Source organism: Sebastes fasciatus, chromosome 6 (assembly GCF_043250625.1).
Source record: "Sebastes fasciatus isolate fSebFas1 chromosome 6, fSebFas1.pri, whole genome shotgun sequence".
NCBI lineage: Eukaryota > Metazoa > Chordata > Actinopteri > Perciformes > Sebastidae > Sebastes > Sebastes fasciatus.
Window position 1 is genome coordinate 9062015 of NC_133800.1, and position 23499 is coordinate 9085513.

Consider the following 23499-nt stretch of genomic DNA (forward strand, 5'->3'; position numbering starts at 1 on the left):
TTCATGAAAATTTTCGACACACTATACTATGGCTTTTTTCATCACATGCAATTGCATTACATGCAACCCTGACTCAGACATAGTGTGATGTCATAGTGTGAAGTGGTAGTTTCCCCGAACAGTAAGCTCACCAAGATAGCGATTTGCCCTTGGTGTCAGAGGTTGTGAGTGCGAGACCTGATTGAGGCAAAAAGAACATGCTAATGCGTAAAGGATTAATGACGATGGATCATCCTGTACTTCTCACTTGTCTTCCTCCTCCTCTAATTGCCCGGCCCCAACCCACAGCTGCACAGCGGCTATAATCTTTCTTTTGATATACTGACTGCTATACAAATGAAATATTAAGGAAATATCACTGCTTCCAAAATTCATTTTAAAAGCTTGACAGAGAGTAGCAGAGTATGTAATGATTGGAAATTTAAAATTGAAACGGTCTTCAGTTTTTGTAGGATAAAACAAACCCTAATGATTAAAATATAGATTCTAATTAAACCAAAAAACTATAATAAAAACAAAATCCATTGCCGAAATTTGACACTGGCTATTATACAAATCAAACAGACTCTACACTAATATTATAGCTGGCGAAAGTTGGGCAAGAGTGGGTGAAATTTAAGATATGATGGAGAAATCATGATATGAAGAAACCAAATAGGATGGAGTTTAATAAAATATTACACTATAAATTCAATATTGAGACATATTTTAAAATATTGATGTTAAATAACATGTAATAATTTAAATACATTAAGGTCACCGTGAAGTCACTATTCCCTACCAGATACCAGAGTTATCATAGAAATATTATACAGAGCTTTAAATAAAGCAAGTTAATGTGGTGCTCCAGAATAAAACTGTTTTTGAAACCGAATACAATAAATGTATTTACTCTCAGAATATTTTCCCAACACACAAACTGAACCAGCAGGCTGGGTAGACTATTTACCAAGTTCACTGTCTTTATTTTGTGTCTATAAAAAAAAAAAAGTCTTTAAATCCTGCATGAATAATGCAACCCAAATGACAGAGAGTTAGCTAGAAACTAAAGGTCACTAACGCAGAGTGAAATACTTTTTTCATGCAGTCACTACTGTTTATGGAAAGCATCTCACACTGCCTTTATAACACAGAAATATAATTATCTATTATGACTATCACAATTAATTAGGATTTCAGTACCACTTTCTGATAAGGAATACTTTATAAAGGGTTTATCATTTGGAACCTATGTCTTTGGTAATGCTGATAAATCATTTAATAATGAATGCGTCAGTAATAAGCCATCATTAAAAACCTTTGTGTGTACTAACTTAACTTGCTTTGTGTTTTTAGATGGCTCTATAAATCTTTTCTATTTTTCACTACTATTTACTCATCGGTTTGATCGGTTATGATAACATTGTACTCAGCAACATATTGGTGCAAACTCAGAACACAGTTATTTTGCTATAACAGGGGGACAAACTTGAGCACATAGAAGATCAGACAGGTCAGATAATCAAAACTGATCGAATCAAAGGCCAGAGCGACAAAAATAAAAAACAAGTTGTAATAAATTGTACTTTTCCTTTAATTCATTGGGAGGACGGTTCGCTGTTAAGCCAAAGCGACCACAACCCTAGTTGTTCTTACTACTGGCGTATTACTGATCTATGAAGCATTAGTGAATCATTTATTAACCATTAATAAAGTATACTTTGTAAAGTACGCCTAATCAGAAAGTAGTACCGCAAATGTCTTATGCAGGTAGCAATTTGAATCTTTTAAAATGGACAAATTTAAAAAAGGAAATAGTGTATAAATGAGCCAATCTAAAGGTGTAGATGTACTCAAGACGATATGTGACCCAGTGTTTCTCATTTTAAGAGCAATGTGCTTAGGAATGAGGACTTGTATGGAGGATGCTGGATCTCAGCAAGGTTATGGTGAACTGAAAACCTTACAATATCAGTAGCTTAATATCAGTAGCTTATAGCCTATAGATATAGATCGAGCCTATATCCTTTTTAGTCGGTTAGCTCCGGCTGTATCATCTCTTAAAAGATTTGCTCTGCCATTATTGTTTACCAACCTTAAAGGAGCTATATGCAACATTCAGAGTCTGGGCCGGGATTGCCTGCACATGGCTCTCATCACAAGCAAACATGGAGCCAAAATGGCGGCAGTGCTAATGGTGCCAACAGTGCTGAGGGAGCTAACGGTGTTCATCTGGAACCCTTAGGAACACTTAGGAAACGGCAATCAGCGGTAACCACCGTATGAGCACAGTGCAGCGGTGGCAATTAGCTAGCCAGTGGGGCATGAAGGGAGCGACTCACGTGCACTAACGTGCACACACGGCCGGCCCGACTACTAAAACAAAGAAGCTCTGATTACAAGACACACAGAGGGAGTGTGACTTCATTCTCTGCTCAGGCAGACATTAGCCTACTCTATCTTTACATAGCAAACAGTTGTTTGCTGCTATATTAATGTTCTGAATGTTGTATATAGAACCTTCAAAGAATATTATGGCCTAAGTGTTCTATACACCAATACAATCATATACCTTTTGTATGGAGGATAAAGTGGTGCTTTGTGACTGTTACAACTGTCCTGAGTTACAATAAGTCAAAACATTTAAGGATACAAACACAAAATGTCTCATTTTTTAACAGCATTGGCTCCACTGACAACCATTGCAAAAGTCTTTGGTCACATTCAGATGTGTGATTTTCTTTGAAGGCACTGCCGCTGCTGCCGATCATGCTGCCGAGAAGTTCGATCTGATGGAGTCCTCTCGTAACTGGCGGTGCTTCCCAGTATCGCACTCTTCACTTTGTGTGCGACGCTCAATGGTAATCCTGTAGTTTTTTCTGCAGAGGAATGGATCACATTAAAGGAAAAATCTTGTTTTTCAACAAAAAAACAAATAGCCTATTCATTTCAGTTATCAACACCAAAATCACTGAGAGTTAGAGAAGCAGCGGCTAAAACAGAGTCTTATTACTTATTTGGTGATGAAAACTTGAAAATCTTTATCTAAACTATGTTGTAAAAGTCCATTACATTTTGCAAAGTGACTCTTTCAGCTTTAGCCTATTGCACATGTACTGTACTTAGATAAACACGGTACTTTTTCTTTGCAATAAAAATGTCTGCGGTGTCACTGCATAGATAGTCAAAACTACGAAAACAAGACCTAAATTGTAAAATCACATTAGTCAAGTTATCCATTTATACAGTCAAAAATCATATTAAAGAACATTTTTAATTGATTTCTAATTTCTTATTCAAAGGCATAAAAGTATGGTGGCCCTGAAGTGCAAAACACAACAGCAAAACAGAAAATACAATGGCAAAAGAGCATGAAAGCAACTTCTGTTTGTTGTACTGCAATATAACCCTGCCCATGAGAGGCAGCAATGTGCCGCAAGTCTGCTGGATATCCAAAGGAGGAGAAGTACTTCCGTTTCTCGCAGACTGCCAGACAGTGCATCCAAACATCGACGAGGAATCATTGTCCAATACGTACCTACCTATTCCGAATTTGAGTCTCACCAAATGCCGTTGCATTTTCTTTTTTGCTGTCGTGTTTTGTGAATTGCTGTTGTCTTTTGTGAATTGCCGTTGTCTTTTGCGAATTGCCGTTGTCTTTTGCGAACTGCCGTTGTCTTTTGCGAACTGCCGTTGTGTTCTGTGAATTGCCGTTGTCTTTTGTGAATTGCTTTTGTGTTTCGGAATTGCTGTTGTATTTTGTGAATTGCTGTTGTATTTTGTACTTCAGGGCCACCATATAAAAGAGTCTCTTGGCCTTTGAGTGGGAGGGCAGGTGGACATGTATAATTGACGGCTGAGCCACTTGACAGTACTTGAACACAACAGTATTAGTATACATGAGCAGATTAATATCACCTATTGTTACCTGAAAAAGTAGAATGCTATAAGCATTGCCGTTCCCAGAAGAGCTCCCACTATGACTCCAGTCAAAGCTGATACTCCTAGTCCACCTGTTTGGAAAAGCAGTTACTGGTAAAAAAAAAAACATGTACTCCATCATGCTGTAGATAACATACAAATTCCAAGTCAGATTTCACAGGTGTCGGTGAACAGTGGTGTTCATTTACATGGTTTATCCGCGACCTCCGTGTGTGCTTTATGTCTTCCTCTCAGGGTGAAATGGTCAGTATTGAAGGCAGGCAGCACCTGAAAAGTTCCATTTTCACCAAAGTAGTTGGCCACCACCTGTAAGTTAGTATACGATATTATCATCCAGTTGAAATCCCACAAGCACATTAACCATCTTCTACCTGTCAAGAAAGATATCACAAGGTTGGACATGTTTTGCTTCTTCTTACCTCATAGGTTCCTGCCTCAACATCTGTCATGGCCATCAAAGAGAAATCCCCATTTCTGTCACCATTGACATCCATAGATACCTGGCCAGCGATTCCTGTCGACCACCATGAAAACGATGAGAACATCACTTAGCTACACTCCCAAGAAAATATAGGAAAAGAATATTTCTTCTTTGTTGTTCTTGATTACTCATCTAACGTGCTATTGTCCTATGTCAGTCACTGTGGGTGTATGTGTGTTAATGTCCCAGCCACAAGATGGCAATAGCTACATTAGAAGTACAGTATGGGAACCATGCAAGTCACTGAATTTTCCAAAACATGTTCCTGCTAAATATTTCACAATAAAAGCCATGTTAGGAAATTAGGGGATTCTCCCCACTGAAATGCTTCAGGGCTTTTAATTTGGAATGTATGCTGGAAGTATCGAGTGTGTATTATGGAGTATGTATTAGTATGGCGCTTCTGCAACATGATAAATTGAAACAACATTTTAAAATATTAGAGTAGCAAATTTAGACCTTGCTAAAGTATGCACTCTGTGTGTTTTCTACTTAGCTGCTGCCTTTTTCAAAATCAGAAGCTTAAAGACATTGTGATTAAAAATGAGTGCAAACTAGAAAAGGTTAGTGTCGAAAACACTCAAATGTTGAATATTAAGTCTTGTTAACACTACTCTGAGAGTCACAAAATTGAAATTTGAGGCAAAGCAAATGAACACGTGGTTTACGTTGAGCGCTCCAGAGTTGCAGCGGCTGTTGGATGTAGGCTATAAGTTTAAAAGGAGTTGAAATGTCTCAGTTGAAGTGTAACCCTGGAAAGGATTTAAAAGTGTCGCTTCACAAAATAGGGTCAACGGTTTTGCCCTTTTGGAACTAATGGAATTAGTCTATTGAGCACAATGTAGCTTGTTATTAGCTCACCTTCCTCAAGTCCAGGGTGGCCAGAATTTTTGGGCAACCTGGACTTCTAACCTCAAAAGGCACAACTAGACTACACTGTCAACCATCATACCAAATTTGAAGTTCCTAAGTTAAATAGTTTCCGAGTTCTGCTCCAGAAACAAAATTGTGACATGCGAACGGACGGAAGGACAGACAGACAAACGGATGGAAGGACGGACACGCGGAGCGCTATATACCCCCGACTACGTTGTTGCGGGGGTATAATAACTCTACTTAGATTTTCACCACACCACACTAGTAACATAACACATAGTAATCATAGTGGTGTAGTGTGTTTTACCTTCAAAGGTTCTGTTCCACATGCGTGAGGTGATCTCTGTTCCGTTCTTCTTACTGTATCCATTTTTCATGGCTTCATGCAAGGCGATGGCGTACAGCAACATGGCATCATGGAATCCCTCAACAAACATGTTGACCTAAAATGGAACAAATAGTCTGATTGAAATTTCGATGATGATGCACAACAGTCACAATGTCTTCTTAAGACCATTTTTTACAACTTATGCTTTTTAAAGTATCAATCAACAAAAGTGAAAAAAACAAAAGTACATCTGTAACTAGCGCTGTGGCGGTACTGAGTTCCCTAGACTTTAGTTGTTCAGTCAGAAGACTGAAAAACAGTTCCCATCCACATAATAATATAAAATAAAATGCCTTCTTAATAATAATAATGAACAAATGCCTCTTCGCTAATGAACAAATGCCTCTATATTAACAAACAATTAAGGAAACTGAAATATTGGTTTGTGTTTTTCCTTTTACCCTCCTTTAAAGTTTTCCCAAATAAAATACACTAAAAGAAATGGGTATAAAGGGTTTCATTGAAAATCAACAAATGAATAGAATACAAAAATACAGCCTGCAGGCGTTAGGCTATTGTAAGGCAAGCCAGATCGTTGCACAAATAGTACCTAAACGTCCCAGTGCAGGTAACCTAATTGGTTGGCACTTAACTTGTTTCCCCAACTAGGAGTCAACACTCTCAACAAACAAAACACAAAGATCACAGAATCCCAAAAGGGCCCAAAACAGACCAGAGTTTCTGGTAAAGCTGATAATACATGTTGCATTGAGTGAAGGAGAGATCAGAATGACACTGGGTGTGCAATTTCCCTCCTCTTTTAAGCCCTACAGAAAGGGCGTCGTTACACCCTGATTGGCCAAGAGGGGAATGCACCAAGCTGCTCTCAACTATCATTTAAGAGCCAGTCCCCACACCCTGCGCAACAGGTGAACTGAATAACCCTCTAATCACTCAGCATCTCAACCAAAAAAACACCAGGGAAAAGGGAAACAACAGCAAGCACCAGAGAATTGGCAGCTGCCACAGCGCTAATAGTCAATGTACACAGCATCTGGCTGCGTTGCATTGCCCTGTCACGGCTGCCGGATGATCCGTTGCCATTCTAGTGCGTGTGCATCCACCGGCTCAGTGTCCATGCAGCACATCTAACACGTGGCTCTATTCCCTGCTCTCTTTGTATGACTGGTCTACTTTTGCTGGAGCAGCTCATGTCTCTGAAACATGAAATTCACTTGTGAATGTATATAAATAACTGCATTTGGTAAAATGACTGAAAATGTATTTCTAATGATGCATTTCTCTTGTTTCTGACTTTGTCCTCACACATACACAGCAAACTAGTTCTTCCTGTTTGTAGTTAGTAAGAGGGAGAAAAAAGGAGAAAAGCAAGGGAGGGAGGGAGACAGTCCGTTAAACCTCCGTTCAGTCCCCTCCTCCTCCCCCATCCTCCGTGGCTTATAAATACTATGTTGACCAGCACTCATTTCCAAGCTACCAAGCTGCTGATAAAATCATTATTTTAGGATCATGACATTGTAAGACAAAATAAACAAAAATACAGTTTAATGACGGTAGCTGTGCTGTGAGATCGGCTATATTGACATTTAAATTAAGTGACGGTTAGAAGCAATAAAGGGTCGTCATATTCAAGTAGAGTAGAAAGCATCTTTTCTTGAGGACAGTCAGAGGACAGAGACCCTCAAACAGTTGTCCTAGTGAATACAGAGGGTGAAGAGTCCCTCCAAACCAAACAGCCATTTCTCATTCCCAGGGCATCAAATACCGAATGCTTTTTCACGGCCGTCGGCCTTAGATACCGACTCACAAAGCACCGTTGAGCGTTGGTATAAGAAGCCCCGAGCTTACCATTAACTACGATGTAAGCCCATCCGTTTCAATATTAAACGCTCGGGATGATTAAGTTCTGTCTTCTGTTACCACTTATCAGCATCTGCAAATTCATCATACAATCAGTCACTAATACATTCCATATATAGGATAAACAGATATACGTACACTTTCGCAGTCTTTGCAGTCAGGAAACCCGGCTTTTTCGATGGACTTTTTCATTTCCACGGAGAAGTTTTCAAACTCGGGCTTGACAGTCCTGAGCAGTGTCACAGTGTTCAGAGCAGCAAAGGCTTGCCTCGCGTCGTTATCATATTTATCTCCTCTCTTCCACGAGCCATTGCCTAGAATTTCAATTATAAAAGCACAGAACAAGGAAAATGTTCCAAACATTATCGTTAAAACAACAAAAATCAATTTTCAAAATACCCCCTATCTGTGTGTAACATCCTCACTCACATAGTCATGATTCAAATGTACCAGATGTCACGGTCACAGATTTCAGAGTACAGAGCCAAAACAACAGAACATGTGTCACTGTACAAATATTTATGGACTGCACTGTAGATAAATAGAAAGCTTATTCACACATTAAGACTGCGGAATATGTAAAATAATTCAGTTGAATTTTCACAATTTCTTCAGTTTGTAAAAAAAACACATATTTAAAAGTAACGTGACGTTAACTTTACCATAAGAAGAGGCATTGAAGAGTTCAACATTAAAGAACATATAATTGCCATTGGTCAACCGTCGTCTGTGTGCAGCCAGCATGATCTCTCGTATTTTGTCTGCTCCCATGCACATGATCACCACTGCAGGAAAATGACACAGAGACAAATACAGTTATAGTCACATAGCCAGAGTCAGCAGTTTGCATGAATACCATAAAATACAAGTCTACAACAACATTATGTTCATTAGGTCATTGAGGGAAATTTTATTAGAATTATCTTCCGTTCATTACTGACATCTGGGGAAGTTACGCCACTTTTGAGAAAAATCCTTCAACAAGGTGTTAGATAGGATCGATGGGCAAAAGTGAAACTCCTTACTGATGTATAAAGACGCCAACAGAATCACAATCTGAACACTGACTACTACTCAGTTGGATTCTGGCAGAGTGGCTTGCAAAGATAATCATTATTATTTATTAATTCCAGATCAAAACTGATTTAATCACAAAGAAAAAATTAGCAGAACATAAGACAATAAACATTGTAGATTACTTGAAAGAACCAAATACACACATACTATGAATTTTTTTGTTTGATTCAGTTCTCACTTGGCATTTATCAGTATCATTCATCGCAAAATAATTAACTTTGATATATTTTGTTCTCATTTTGAAAGATAAATTAAAGAAATATTGAGTGTGTTTAGAACACACACACACACACACACACACACACACACACACACACACACTAAATTAAGAAAGAAAGGAGTCTATTAAAGCAGTATATTTTTGGCATCATTGGGCAAAAATTCCATTATAACCTTTCAGCATATTGTAATTCGAGTGTTCTAAGAGATTAACTAGACTTCTGCACCTCCTCATGGCTCTGTTTTCAGGCTTTAAAAAATCTAGCCCGTGAGAGAGTGGTCCTATTGGCTGTGCTCCGGTCATGTAAACAAAACTTGGCGTTCCTTCACAAGATTTCCCAATGGCGGCGGCGTCACAAACTTTCTCATTTTACAGCTAAACAGTGCACTACAAGATGATTCTGAAAACATTTGAGTAGAGAAATAGGCATTACAGTAACATAATATTGATTCATATTTGATTAACGCGGCCTAGTTTGACCGTTTCGTCGGAGTTCGCGAGTGATTGACAGCCGGCTCTCATAGATGGCAGCTGGACAGCAGACCTCAGATCAGCTCTTACTGCTTGTTTTCCTCCGGTCTGTGAAATCTTGCAGATGCCGTTAGGAGCACCGGAGGACACAGAGGCACATGATTTTTTTCAGGTTACCTGTCTCATGTACTACTGTCATGATATAGCGACCGTTTTATAAAAATAACTTTTTTTAATCATATTTGCTCCAATCTCGCCTACTTCAGCTTTAATCGTTTAAGTCAAAATAAGTTACAGTTTGACGGCATGAACAAAAAATGAATAAAATTTAATTTTATTAGTCATGTCAGCAAAACCTATCAGTAGTTTAACTTGCTTGTTCTGTTGTGTTGTGAGCTTCTTGCAGCACATTTCTGTATTTGGTTGTGTTTTCTCTATTTGTGTTTTTTCTAAATGCTGCACATGTTTTGTCACATTGATGAAGATGTTTTCTTAATTTGCCTGTGTTTTGTCTATTTGCATGTTTTCTTAATTTGAAGTTCGTTGAGCTCTCAATGCCACCGTATCTATTTGTATAATTCTCACTTGAAGTATCTCCTGCTGCTCACATTTTTGCAGACAAGAACACTTAAGAGTGAGTCGATGACAATGAGGGAAAAGGAGTTACAGCACCAATACCCTCCAAAGTTAATATATATATAACTCTCCCTTTACAGTATTTAGCCACGTGCTTCCAAAAAGGTCTCAGGCAGAGTGACTATATCAGTGATACACTTCCAACTGTGTCACCAGTGATGGAAATCCCGCAGTGGAGAAGCTATTCTCATTTGGAGAATGTTCAATCATTGAAAGTAAAGTAGTGAGCAAAGAGTTTGCCAAAAAAAAATATCAAATGAAAAAAATCTTTCACTGGGGTTGATATAAACTTTTCCTTTGGTGTCCCAGTGATTAAAAATAAATAAACCAATAAACAAGTAGCTCCACGAACAAGGGTTGCGATTGAAAACACAGTAACCCCAGCGTCCCTGTTAATAAGGAAGATTCAGAGACTTGCTGGAACATTCCTCACAACTCTGTCACTTAAACACACCTCCTGAAATATCCCTTGAGTCAGTGGGACAAACTTCACCTCAGTCCTGCCAGCACTATAGCACCCTTTAATTACACTGGGCTCTACACACACTACTGGCCCTGTGTATGCTCTGCAAGCCATTCCATGGGGCAGTGCTTGCAGCCAGCAATATTTCAAAACTTCTGGATTTTCCTTTTTGCTAGGGCACTGATGCTAGTTACAAATTAACTCAGGAATGGGACAGCACATGGCGCACTTACTGAGTGCCCACAGTGTATTTTCAAGTGCCCTGTGTTGGCCGTAAACTTCTAAAGCGAGAGCATATGCAAATAGGGGGGCTGTTGTGCAAATTTGTAATGCCATTACTCCAAAAACAAGGATTCATGTTGTTGGATCCGTCTGTCAGAGAGGTGAACAGGATAAAGAAAAGAGAGTAAGGTGGAGCAAGCTCATTTTTAAAATGAATCTCAGTTGGATGGAGACAACATGATACATCCGTTTATAAACACGGATGATTACCAAACTGACTGAACGACTGCTGGATAAGATGACTGATGACTTCCCTGTTGTTGTCCTTTGCCCTTTTCAGGCTGACCCTTAAGACATTTGTGGTTGTACAGTAAAAGCGAGCCATTGCCTTACAACTATGCTGGAGTCCAAGGGGAGTTCTCTCCAAACACAAAGACTTCATACAGACTCAGGATGGGAGTGCATGTCTCAGGAGGATTAGCATCAGAAATGGACCAATCACGCGAGAGGTGCTTCATTTTCCCCTCCTAAGTGTTTGTTACATGTTGTAATATTGTGCAGCCAATGGTACAGAAAGCTGCAACAAATTGGTGAGGGGATTTCTTTTACAAGCAAAGCATGAGGTGCTGGTAAAATGATACAAGTAAGAATGATGAATGAAAATGTTAGTTTGTGTTATTCATTACAATGGGAAGGAACAGGCAGGTAATGTGTAATGTTTTTTACTTCATATCTTCTCTCAGTCATACAACCCCGCACATTATTATACAAGAGCATGAAAACAATGAGGGAGGGTGAAGGTTTTTATCATCAGTAGGCAATTGTCGTTAAATAATCTATTCCTCAATAAATCATACAATATTTGCCTCATTGTAGTGGTTTTCCAGAAGCAGAAGAATCCAAAACTTAAATAAACTTATACAATTAATATAATCAATCTCTAAAAAATATGATTTGTCATTAATTCTGAGGCTGAACTCTCACTCGTGAAAGGAGCATAACCATGGCTACAAACTGAATGGATGAAAACTGCCTTTTTGCTTGTGGTAGTGTTCATGGTGTGAGCGCGATAATCCACCCGAGTTGTCCTGATTTAAAAAAATAATGATGTTGTGGATGGAATGTATTATTTGCCTGCCTTCTACTCGTCTGCTATTTTTGTTTATCTATTTTTGTACACTTTGTGTATATATACACACACACACACACACACACACACAAGTATACATATATATATATTTTATGCATTTAAGTCACAAATCATCACATTCTTTTCTGCACAGCATATGTACATGACACCCTCTATCTTAAGACTCTTGAATCGGATAAGGATAATGTCTATAAAAATAAAAATTTTCAATAACAAATATTATTTCCAGTCCCACCGGTGCCCAGTTTAACTGAAACTGATTCTGCTCTATCACATCATGTTGTTCATCTCAGCCACAGGTCTACCTGTAATGCAATTATAAATGCACAGCCTCAGGCGCTACTTTTGCCAGACCTGTTGGACAGAAGCTGATGACGTACCAACAACCAACCGCCTTTGGTAAACTGTGTTTTCCATCGAGGACACAGAGAGAAGAACAGAGAGTGCTGAGGATTTTTATTGCTGTAAAGAAAGGAGAGCTCTTCAAACGTAAACAATAGTTCTGCTTTATTACAACTTTGGTCTTATTTTTGTAGTTATCGCCATCATTCCTAGAGGTTACGATGTTCTAAATAACTTTATTTGGTGGTAAAAAACATGAAAGTGAGCGTAAGTGAAATGTTGGTTATAAAACAGAAAACTGTGTGCAAGTACAAAGGTAGGTAGGTCAAAGGTGAAGCAAGACGTGAGACCTTAAAAGTGATGGATGTTTACAACAGACAGTGTGGGTAATAATTTTACCATTTTCCGTCTCAGACGGAACACAGAACACTTCACTGTGCAGAGGAGTAATGGTCTGAAATATACACTCAGTGATAAGAACCACACTTGGAGCAGTTTAGGGCTCGGTTCGAATAGCTGGTTCTGTTTTGGATCTAATTCCAGGTTGATAAAATATCTCGATTTGTTAAGTTGGGACTAAAAGCTCTCTTATTGAATATTTTACTCAGGTAAGTAGGAGCCTAAACCGGCTCTGAACGTCATTACCTCATTAAATGACAGACCTCACTGCCGACATGATGACATCAGTTGCAGATACTTTAACGTTAATGCCATAGATGGTGGGGTTAACATGCTGTCTGCAAGCCAGCATCTATACTCGGTCAAAGATCACAAGTTAAAGAGAGCTAACATTACTTCAGTCAAGAGAAGACGATGCGTTTTTGTTGTGCACAAAGTAGTGAGTCGTCTCTGATCTCACGGCTTCACATCGATTTCAAAAGTTGGAATCTCCTAGTAAAAGTAAAAGCTCGAAATTTGGGAAATATGCCTATTGGATTTCTGGCAGAGAGTTCGAGGAGAAGATCGATCAAATATGAAGCTACATTCAGCAGCTGGGTAGCTTAGCTTAGCACAAAGACTGGAAACAGGATGAAAACCAAAAGGTGCCTATACCAGCAACTTTACCGCTCACTAATTAACACATTACATCTTGTTTGTTTCATGTATACGAAAAACTAAAGTATAAAAACGTCAATTGACCATTTTACAGCAGCAGTGATGTGCATACATAGTGGCTAAAGTGACTACAGCCGTGGCCCCTTTTACCTCTTTGGCTGAAGAGCCCCTCTGGGCCAAATTAATAAATATATATTACCAGTTGCAAGTTGCTACGAGAAGCTTGTGCTCATGCCTGCCCATTATGTTTTGCGTGTTTTCTGGATTTCTACGGTTCACTGAAATGATTTCCCAAAGCAAAGAGCAACTTGTGTGTGAAGGAGACATCACCTCATCCTAAAATACATAGTACAGTGACAATCAGGAAACACGCAATGGTCTTTAGGTATTTTCTTCTTTTGTGGTCGGATTCGAGGTCTTGTCATAATGTAATATTAACCCTAACGCAATAAATTGCATCCTTTAGCTTGTACTTGCATTGCTGGAGGTGTATGTCATTGCCTTCACTGGTGGACTCAGTGGGCCCTGGTGCCCCCATTATGAGGAAAAATTAAAAAAATTAATTAATAAAATGCCAAAAATGCTAAAGTGCCTTATGGTAGATAAAACATGATAAAGTGCCCTCTATGGTAGCCCAATGTGCAAGAAAACATGATGAAGTGCCTTCTAGTGTGTCCTTCCAGTGGAGAAAACATGATTAATTGCCCTCTAGGGCACAATTAATCAAAATTGAATCAAAATCGCAATATAGCCTATTGCAATTTTCTAAATCGCAGGAGGCGCAATATTTGTTAAAGGCAAAAAGTGTGTCAAAAGACCATTTGAGCTAAAATATTGTCCTGCTGCAGAGATGTCCTGGCCTACACATCATATTGTACAGACTTAAGAAATCTTTGTGCGGTCTAGAGCCCCGCAAAAATCAGTAATCAAGTATCAGTAAGTATCAGAAAAGTAATTGTGTATTATTAAAATACTCAAAATATGCTCGACATAATAATGGTACTGATTTACAGCAAATAGTTTTATATATATATATATATAAACCTAATAATAATAATAGCTTCCGTTCGCTACACTCAATGATGAAGAAAGATTCAGGACATAGTGCAAGATGTCTCCACAGAGTTAAATCAGGATTGCTTAAAGACAACTTAAGTTATGAGCCAATATGTGATAGACCAAACCAACATGCCCCAATCAATATGAAACTTCAGATTTTGGTCAATAATTGCACCGAGAGCATGTGCACCAATATTGGGGAAATACATGTTTTTGGCATTTGTGGGGCCCCCCATGGACTCAAAATGCTCTCGCACGATTATTCTCAACTTGATTAACTACTTACAACAAATCAATATCTTGGAAATCTCCCAGAATCTGGTTTATCAAGCATACAGATTGCACAGGGGTCCTGAACTCTAATCCTGACTAACTCTGCATCAACAGATACCAACAAATAAAAATGCTGTTGCTTATCCATCCAAAACAAGCCAGGAAGGATATGATTCTAATTCTTAAACATATTATACTTGACATTACATCGAAATTAGGGGCCCAACGTATCAATGATACATGAACAGAAAAACAAATAACCAAACAAACAAAAGCAAGGAGAGACTGGAATATTCAATCGCCAGGAAATTATTAGTGTGTTTCTGAGCTCGGGGCTGATTACATTTGGCAATTTGGCACTTTAGTAGTTTTCCTAAAGCCGTCATTATTTATGCTATGAAATGACATGTTTCGCACAGTGGAAATAGAATTACTGACATTTATCGTTGTTTCACCAAATGTCAGGAACATCATTTAAATACTAAACCTTAGTAAAATGAACATGCACAACACATTGCAATACATGCATTTAGGATAATCATATCAGAAATAGGTCCTATGACACTTAAGGCAGAGTGCGCCACCTTGAAGACCGTCCCAAAGCGCTTATTTCTGCTTGGAGGAGCGAGGAGGGATTTCTGAGGAGCGATGAGCGAGGATAAACAAGAGCAGCCTTCATGGAAGTCTTTTACCGACCGACAGGCCCCCTTATTGGTTATCAGTTATTGATTGATTGATTGATTGATTGATTGATCGGACTGGTCTGATAACATTACATCACTGGAGTTTCATACCGGAAGAAATAACAGATTCAAAGTTTTATATTTTAGTTGTCTTCTGTTTCACCATCTAGTTAAAATCTGTGTTAACTGTAGGTGTGAACAACAGACGGACCATGTTGATGGTAAAGTGTTCCAGTAGCAGAAGGACCTGCAGTATCTCTCCTTCTCACACAGCGGCTGACAGAGCCCGTCACTGAAAGAGCTTTATAACAAGCTGACAACGAACGTTTCCAAACAACTTTCCTCATTTATTAGAGAGAGTTTTCTTTTTATGATCTGTTATTTCCCCCATTAACTTTATTAAGGATACAATTAAAGTCAGAGAGAAGGAGAGTCTGTCTGTCAGCAACAACAACTTTTTTACATCATTTATCGTCGTTTCTATTCAGTCACATGTGAGGCTGATAATTCCTGAGTGTCGGGTTTGATATGAGTTACATAATTTACATTTTCCCTGAAACATTTAGCCTAATAAATTATTTCTTTAGCCTAATAAATAACGTCTCATGTCTCTAAAAACACATCTCCTTGTTTCTTCTGTCCTTGCATGGTTTCCTTGCGTCTCTCAATGCATCCCAGGTGGGAGGGACTAAGACGCAAGTGCGGGAAACGTGAATGCAATTAAGAGATGCACCCTTGGGAGTCTCTGTCACTTGGTTTTATGGCGGTGGACTGGCACCAAGGAATGCTTTTGATGGTTCATGTGTGTTATCAGATGTTGTTTTTGTCTTTTACACACACACACACACACACACACACACACACACACACACACACACACACACACACACACACACACACACACCAGCATCCTGTGGGTCACTTGCAATGAGAGCAGAGGTCAAGAGGTTAGAGATCGGGTTCAGGGGGGAGCAGGAGAAGCAGGCTGTATGCACTTCAGACCACGGCCCAGCTGAGGGCGGCATGGTAAAAACAAGAGGTTATGACAATATGTGTTCCTCCGTGCAGGCCTATATCTCACTATAATGGAAACATTTTAAAACTAAAGTGCAAATTTGAGGACCAACCAGACTCCTGCACAGGTCCTGTTTGCAAACCAGTACCCATCCGCAAGGCTCAACGCCAGAACAGACTGTTACCCTCAATTATCTAAAAATCAATTCTGGATCTGACCCGACCTCTTAGTATACAGTAGCTAAGACACACACAGCCCGTGATCAGATGGACTCAGAGCTGCTGCTGCTGTTCCGAATAAGGGAAAGCTCAGAACGCCAGCATGCTGTATCGGAGCACTACAGCCAGGGGAAATAAATATAAATTATATAAATAGATTTTAAAAAAAAAACACGGTGATATGTGCAGATTGTGGATGTTTTCAATGGCTTTGACACGACAGACAGTACAATAGTAGCTATGCAGAATGGCTGTAATAAGACTGTGCTGTTGAAGGATGCCAGTGCCAGGCCAAGGACACTGTTTACAAGATCATTTTGGCAGTTGCACGTGTGCTCAATTTTCATGTTCGTGGAAACCCAGGTTTCTGGTCTTGAATCTGGCCAATGTTTTCTGTAAATTGTGTATGTGACAGCATGATTGACTTCAGTGTGCAGGATAGTCACAGCCAATCTAAAATGTCAGAGAACTGGAAGCTGTGTGCCTGAGTACTGTTGGAAAAAGCTGAGAAATGCAACAGCACCATCAATATGAAATCTTCACATCATGTTATATCTAGATTTGTTGGTATGCATTTATACACAGGTGAATCCCCTATATGACGTTCCGAAGCGAGCGGATGACGTCCTGCCTCTCCCCTCTAGCACGGCTGCTGAAAAGCTGTACAATCTCTGCCTGAAACCCTTCAAACCTCCCAGTTAAGCACCTGACATGCCAGGAATACTAATTTCTTGCCATCAGGTGCACTTTCGTGGCTCTGCAGCATTTAGCATGTATAATATATGCTAATTTATACAACAGCCACTTCTGTAAAATGAGGTGATGTAATCAGTAAGTGTTATGACCAGTGGATTGTAGCCAACAAGCTGCTTATCATAGCGCTAAAAACAGCCTTGGCACACATATATTCTCATTTGGTTTGACTTTAAGGGTGAAAAGTGACACCAAATCAACAGGACTAGTGTAGTCATTGGGCTTTAACACGGCAAGTATATTATAATACACTAGTGCAGTAGCCTAGTTTTTATACTGTACGTCTCATGTAGAAAAAGATAACAGTCCTGCTGCTACTAATTCATGTTGTTAGGTAGTAAGTTAAATATTCAAAATTAGTGTTATGTTCATGGAAAAAGCAATTTTGTTAGCCTGGGTCTCACGTTTTTCCCAAAAGAATGTTATGCCAATTTGTTCTGACGGTCATGTGGATACATCATATCTTTTATATGTCTGGGATTCTCAATTGGAAAGCTCATGGAACATTTTAAACTGGCTTATTTTCTACCCAAGAACAATTTATTTTACTCATAAATATCTCACTAGCCCATCTGTCCTGAAATGGTGCAGAATAAGACAATGGCAGTGTTTAAGGTATTACAGTACGTGACTGTAAGGCCTCTTTATAGGCCACATATGGAGAGGGGGCATCCAATTTTGGATACTTGCTTTCTGTCTGCCAATTCCAAAGTCCTCTGAACATTTTCAAGCAACTAACCCATGTAGAGCTCATCTCTTCAGTCTGTAGCGGGGATGCACGATGATATCGGCACGTCATCATCATCGACAGATAAAATTAGATATCGGCATCAGCCGGGAATTAACATATCCTCCGATATGACAGGCCGATAAGATGACACATATGTGCACGTGACGTGAACCGTTGACGAAGTGGGTGGGGGGGCTAATCACCTTAACAATACTACAGTATTAGCTTAAGGCATTATGGCATTTTACACTGCATAAATTGGACTTTTCTTCACTCATAGCGCTTCTACTCTTATTTGGTTTAAGTCTCTGCATCTCCTGACAGAACAAGACCACGGTTGAATTTTCAGCCTGCATACACGCTTTTTTCAGCCAAACATTGTCGAAACAGAGCAGCTAATATTGGTAGCGAGAGCAACAAGTTAGTGGACTGTCGAGCGTTTGAGTGCCGTCTCTCTGCCCCGCATTCTATGAAACACAGAGGTCAGAGGAAAGGAGAGAAACTATAACCCAACAGTAAATGACAGCAAAACGCAGTAAAGACTCTCACACTGAGCACATAAATTAGGTTAACAACATATTTTGTTTCTTTCTTTTGGGGGTGGGGTGGGGAGGAGGTCTGCCTGGCAATGGTAGGGGAAACACTGTGTAACCTGTAAAGTTGAAGTAGTTTACTTATTTTGCACAGGTAATGAGTATATTTCGAAAAGCATTGTATTTTATGTCTGCATCTGCCAGTGGGCCATCATGAAAACACTAGGCATAACAATATGTTGATTCCACAACAGGAGAGACTTGATGTTCTCTGCAATTAGGTGGGGGGAAAAATGCATATTGGTATCGGCATATAGGCAAAAATCCAATATCGTGCATCCCTAGTCTGTAGACATAAGATGGTGTTCCATGCCAACAGCACACGGGACGTTACGTAAATCTGTGATGAAGGATGGGGGTGGGGTGAGGACAAATAAAAACACAGATGCTCATCACAGTGTTCTCCTCAGTGTCAGCTCCTACATGAGGGATGGATGAAGTGGCTTTACTCGGCTCTGCAGGGGATCAGGAGCTGAGGAGGTGGGCAGTCGGGCTGCAGCTAAGGATTGTTATTAACCTATCAAAATATTTATTTCAATCATTTATTAAGCTGTGACAAATGTCCAATCACCATCATGGCCCAAAGTGACATCTTCACATTAATTTATTACATTCCTGTTTACATTATAGTTTATACATTTTTGCAATTACTGTCTACCACAAATATCTTTTATTTTATATATGTTATATTTTATCCCTGTATTTTAACTTTGCGCTATTTCATGTGTTAAATTCCCATTTTACACGTGTGATTTTCATTTTATACATATTTAATGAGCATTGTTAAAGGGAGCCTGCGATTTAAGATTGTCACTGCCAGCGACTAATTCTCTATAATTGCTGTGCACATGACAATAAAAGACTTGAAACTTTGCTTATTTTGACTATTCTGACGGACAATTCATTATTTATTTCATTGTGAATCAAAAATGCCAAACATAGATTCACATTTCTGTGAACCTGTGTAGTGATTTATGTCCATGCTTCTTCCCTGAATAGATCCCTTCCTCTCGCGATTTTAATCTAAGTGATGCGGGGGGACAAAATCCACAGACCTTGTTCAGGGTAAAAATGCATGGTAAAGTTCAGCTGAAGCTAATATTAGACTTCAGCAGTCTGAGTTAAACATTACAAAGTTGGTCTGTTTAATGCAATGTTCCCTCTATGTTTCCCTGGACAGTGTTTACATGATAAGCTGCAGTGGAGGGATAGTAACACAAAAAGGGAGTTTGGTATTAAAAGACTGTAACTCTGGAAGATATCCGCTTTATTTTTCTAACAGCCTCATATAAGCGTTGGCTAAACTTTATAGAACAAAAACTGCGATATGCTTGGCTTGCTTTGGCATTTTGTACCAAACGTTGAAAGAATAGTAGGCAGATTGAATGATAGTGATTGAAATAATAATAAAAACTCATCATTTAATTGAATTCACTGGTAACTATGACCCATACAAGCAATCAAATCTTGGTGTTTGAGATACCAAACGTGGCTACAGGTTGATTATCAAACCTGTAACTAATTACAGTTATTTACTTTGGATTGATGATCTGTCAATATTTTCAGCTCTAGTGGGCAGATCAGTTGATAAATGAAGCCAACAGTGGCATATACGCCAGCTGACACTACAGGTGAATAGGGTAACATTTTTAACTAACAGATACCACAATGAAACTTCCCCAATTGATTACTTCCATTAAGGCAATTGTTTTTAGTTTTTTTTGTGTATTTCAAGTTTTCTATAATGTTTTCTTTAAATTTGCAAAGAAGGGATTATCTTATTAAATATGTGCTGATTTGAATACATTTCCAGAACAGAAATCTGAACATTGGATAAAGCCAGGTTCAAAAGTATTGTTTCATTCCGTTGACATATCAGAGTCAAAGGTTTTTACAGCGGGAACGTTGGATATCTCTTTGTATCACTCAATAAATCACAAAACAAAAAAAATCTATTTTCATTATGTTTTTAGGAATAAAATGTTCTATAAATCAGGCTATGAATGATACATTGACAAACCTCTCAGTAAAAACCTTCAGAATATAGATAGGGATGAAACTGGGAAAGTTTGGTGTACGTATAAATGCTGCTGAAGTGGAGATTTCTGAGAAAATAATAATTTTGAGAAAACAGTTTTTAAAGATATGGATTGTAAAATGTCACACTACAGGTATATAGAGTAAACATGTTTAAGTAATAGATATCACCATGAAACTGAAGACAATTATTTTTTGTATTACAAGTTTTCTGAAATGTTTAAATATGCAAATGAGGCATTATCTATAATGCTAACTTTTGGTGAATTTAGGAAAAATCTACAGACACAAATAGACTAAGTGTAATCAAATTAACACCCAAATGTGTATTTTGGATGTTTTCTTTCCACTAGTCTGAAAGAAGAAGACATGTTATGGAAGCAAAATAGCCCAACATCTAAAAAAAAATGGACCAGTGCATGCAAAAAATATGTTTTTGCCCCTTAAATGTAAAAGTGACACAAAATAAACTGACATGTGATGCCAAATTAGTCAAAATATCAACCCTGACATGTTACTTGGTTTTACGGATGACTTATCTAATGATTTATAAGATTATTTAAAGGTCCAATATTATGCTCATTTTCAGGTTCATACTTGTATTTTGTGTTTCTACTAGAACATGTTTACATGCTGTAATGTTCAAAAAACACTTTTCTTTGGACCAGTGCATGAAAAAAGAGGTTTTTGCCCCTTAAAATGTAAAAGTGACACATAAACTGACATGTGATGCCAAATTAGTCAAAACATCAACCCTGACATGTACCTTGGTTTTTACAGGGGACTTATCTAATGCTTTATAAGGTTACTTATCTAATTCATTTAAAACCACAAAGGTTTGTAGTGGAAAAAAACATGCATTTACCTTCAATGTCCTGGATGTAAAATAAACACCTGAATGTGTATTTTGGATGTTTTCTTGTCTGAAAGAAGACGTGTTACGGAAGGAAAATAGCCCAAAATCGAAAGAAAATGGACCAGTGCATGAAAAAAGATGTTTTGCCCCTTGAAATGTAAAAGTGACACATAAACTGACAACTCTAGACAATTATTTTTTTTGTATTACAACTTTTCTGAAATTGAACGTTTAAATATGCAAACAAGGCATTATCTATAATGCTAACTTTTGGTGAGTTTGGGAGAAATCTACAGACAAAAATAGACAAAGTGGAATAAAATACATACCTAAATGTGTATTTTGGATGTTTTCTTTCAACTAGTCTGACAGGAGACAGCCAAATAGACCAAAATCTCAAAATGGATCAGTGCATGAAAAAAGAAGTTTATGCTGTTTAAAATGTAAAAGTGACACATAACCTGACATGTGATGCCAAATTAGTCAAAATATCAACCCTGACATGCAACTTGTTTTTAACAGGTGACTTATCTGATGATCTATAAGGTTACTTATAGTGTCTAAACATCTAATTCATTTAAAACCACAAAGGTTTGTAGTGAAAACATGCATCTACCTTCAGTGTCCTGGATGTTCTGCAGGATGTCATCAGTGTCCAGTCGATCCTCTGGAGAAAACGCGTAGGTCTTGAAGTTGAAGTCAGCCATCAGGTGGTAGACTCCCTCCAGAGTGAAGTAGCAGTTCCTCTCCTCCTTGTCGTCTTCGTACACCAGCAGCGCGGTCTTCCACGTGAAGTGCTCGAACATCGCCGTGAAGGTCTCTGCCATCTTCACGTAGGACGGCGCGATACGCGTCAGGTGGGAGTACTCGCTGTCCTTGTTGCTGAAGCCGGTTGCCAGGGCACCTGCCGAGATCACCGGGACGTCCCAGTGCGACGCCAGCCTCACCACCGCAGCAGCCTCGTACTCGCACACCGGACCCAGGATCAGATCCGGCTTCTGCCCGCAGGACCGGTCCACCAGCATGAACAGAGCGCCATTCAGACAGTCCGAGGTCTCGAACTGGATGTTGAAGCGGAAGCCGGAGTACCGTCCTGTCTGCAGCCACCGCTGCGCGTAACGGATCGCCGGCTCGACGCGTGTGCGCGAAAAAGGGTAGGAATTATTTTGTGGTAAAAACACCAACACGTCTATGTCCTCGGTGAGTGTCACAACTGGGTTCAGGACTATTAAAAAGTACACACACAGTGTGCTGGAGTATGACATGATGCGTTTTCCCAAAGTTCAGAGAAATGGCAAAGTGTTGGAGAGATTCTTCAAATGTTCCTCAAGTTGGCTCCACTTGGCAGAAAACAGAAAGCCCTCCTTAATGGTAAATATGTGTCTTTTTAAAGAATCGAATGTGCCTGACTGTGTGTGTTTTATTCTGCATTTGAGAGTTTCCTCCTCGATGGTCTCCTTGAACCTGCTCAAAGTCTATTCTTTCTCCCTCTCTACAGCTGCTGATCTGATCCCTCTGCCAGGCTCGGAGAGATCCTTTCCAGCTCAGCTCAGCCAGCAGTCAGTCAGCACACACACGCTGGCTCCGGCCTGGAGTTTTGAAGCATCTTTTTCACGATGATTCCTGCGTCATCGGAGCTGCTGCCCACCTCCTTCTTAAAGCGACACTGCAATGCTGCCGAGCTCCACAATGAGCCACTTCAACACCGAGCACCAGTTTAATGGAGTTAATGGGGAATTATGGTTGTGGGAAAGCCTGAAACAACAAACAACATGCACAACTTTTCCTGTGTTTTTTTTTTTTTTTTTTTTTCTTTTTTTCTTTTTTTTCCAGAGATGCAGTTTATTCTTGATGCACATCTATCAGGGGTCAAAAGGTCATGTGTTATTAAACCTTAAATAGATGATGTATTTCATTTTAGGGGTCCTTAAAGCACTTGGGGCAATCTTTCAAATTTCAGTCGTTCCTCTCTTTTTGTGAGGTTATATTTGTGGTTTAAATGAATTAGATGTATAGAAACTACACTTAAATAACCTTATACATTATTAGATAAGTCGCCCGTAAAAAACAAGTTACACGTCAGGGTTGATATTTTCACATTGTGATTTGGCATCACATGTCAGTTTATGTGTGATTATTACATTTAAGGGGGAAAAAT

The 23499-nt window shown here is 39.0% G+C and overlaps 1 protein-coding gene across 1 annotated transcript; it reads right to left on the reverse strand.

Moving 5' to 3' along the window:
- Window positions 1-937: 937 nt before the first annotated feature.
- npr3 (natriuretic peptide receptor 3) lies at window positions 938-22927 on the reverse strand. Its single transcript, XM_074637512.1, has 8 exons — window positions 21958-22927; window positions 8150-8272; window positions 7626-7801; window positions 5586-5721; window positions 4341-4435; window positions 4110-4227; window positions 3908-3992; window positions 938-2858 (listed from the first exon to the last, which is right to left on the reverse strand). The coding sequence occupies exons 1-8, from the start codon at window positions 22604-22606 to the stop codon at window positions 2747-2749; spliced, it is 1494 nt and encodes a 497-aa protein (XP_074493613.1). The 5' UTR covers window positions 22607-22927; the 3' UTR covers window positions 938-2746.
- Window positions 22928-23499: the final 572 nt, after the last annotated feature.

Bases quoted from the DNA above. Each gene is read 5' to 3' on its own strand.
- npr3 (XM_074637512.1), bottom strand. From the start codon at position 22,606: ATGTCATACTCCAGCACACTGTGTGTGTACTTTTTAATAGTCCTGAAC. The intron at 5,722-7,625 runs GTACGTATATCT...GTTCCATTTTAG, and splicing joins ACTGCAAAGACTGCGAAAGT to GTCAACATGTTTGTTGAGGG. The intron at 4,228-4,340 runs GTAAGAAGAAGC...ACTAACTTACAG, and splicing joins TTGAGGCAGGAACCTATGAG to GTGGTGGCCAACTACTTTGG.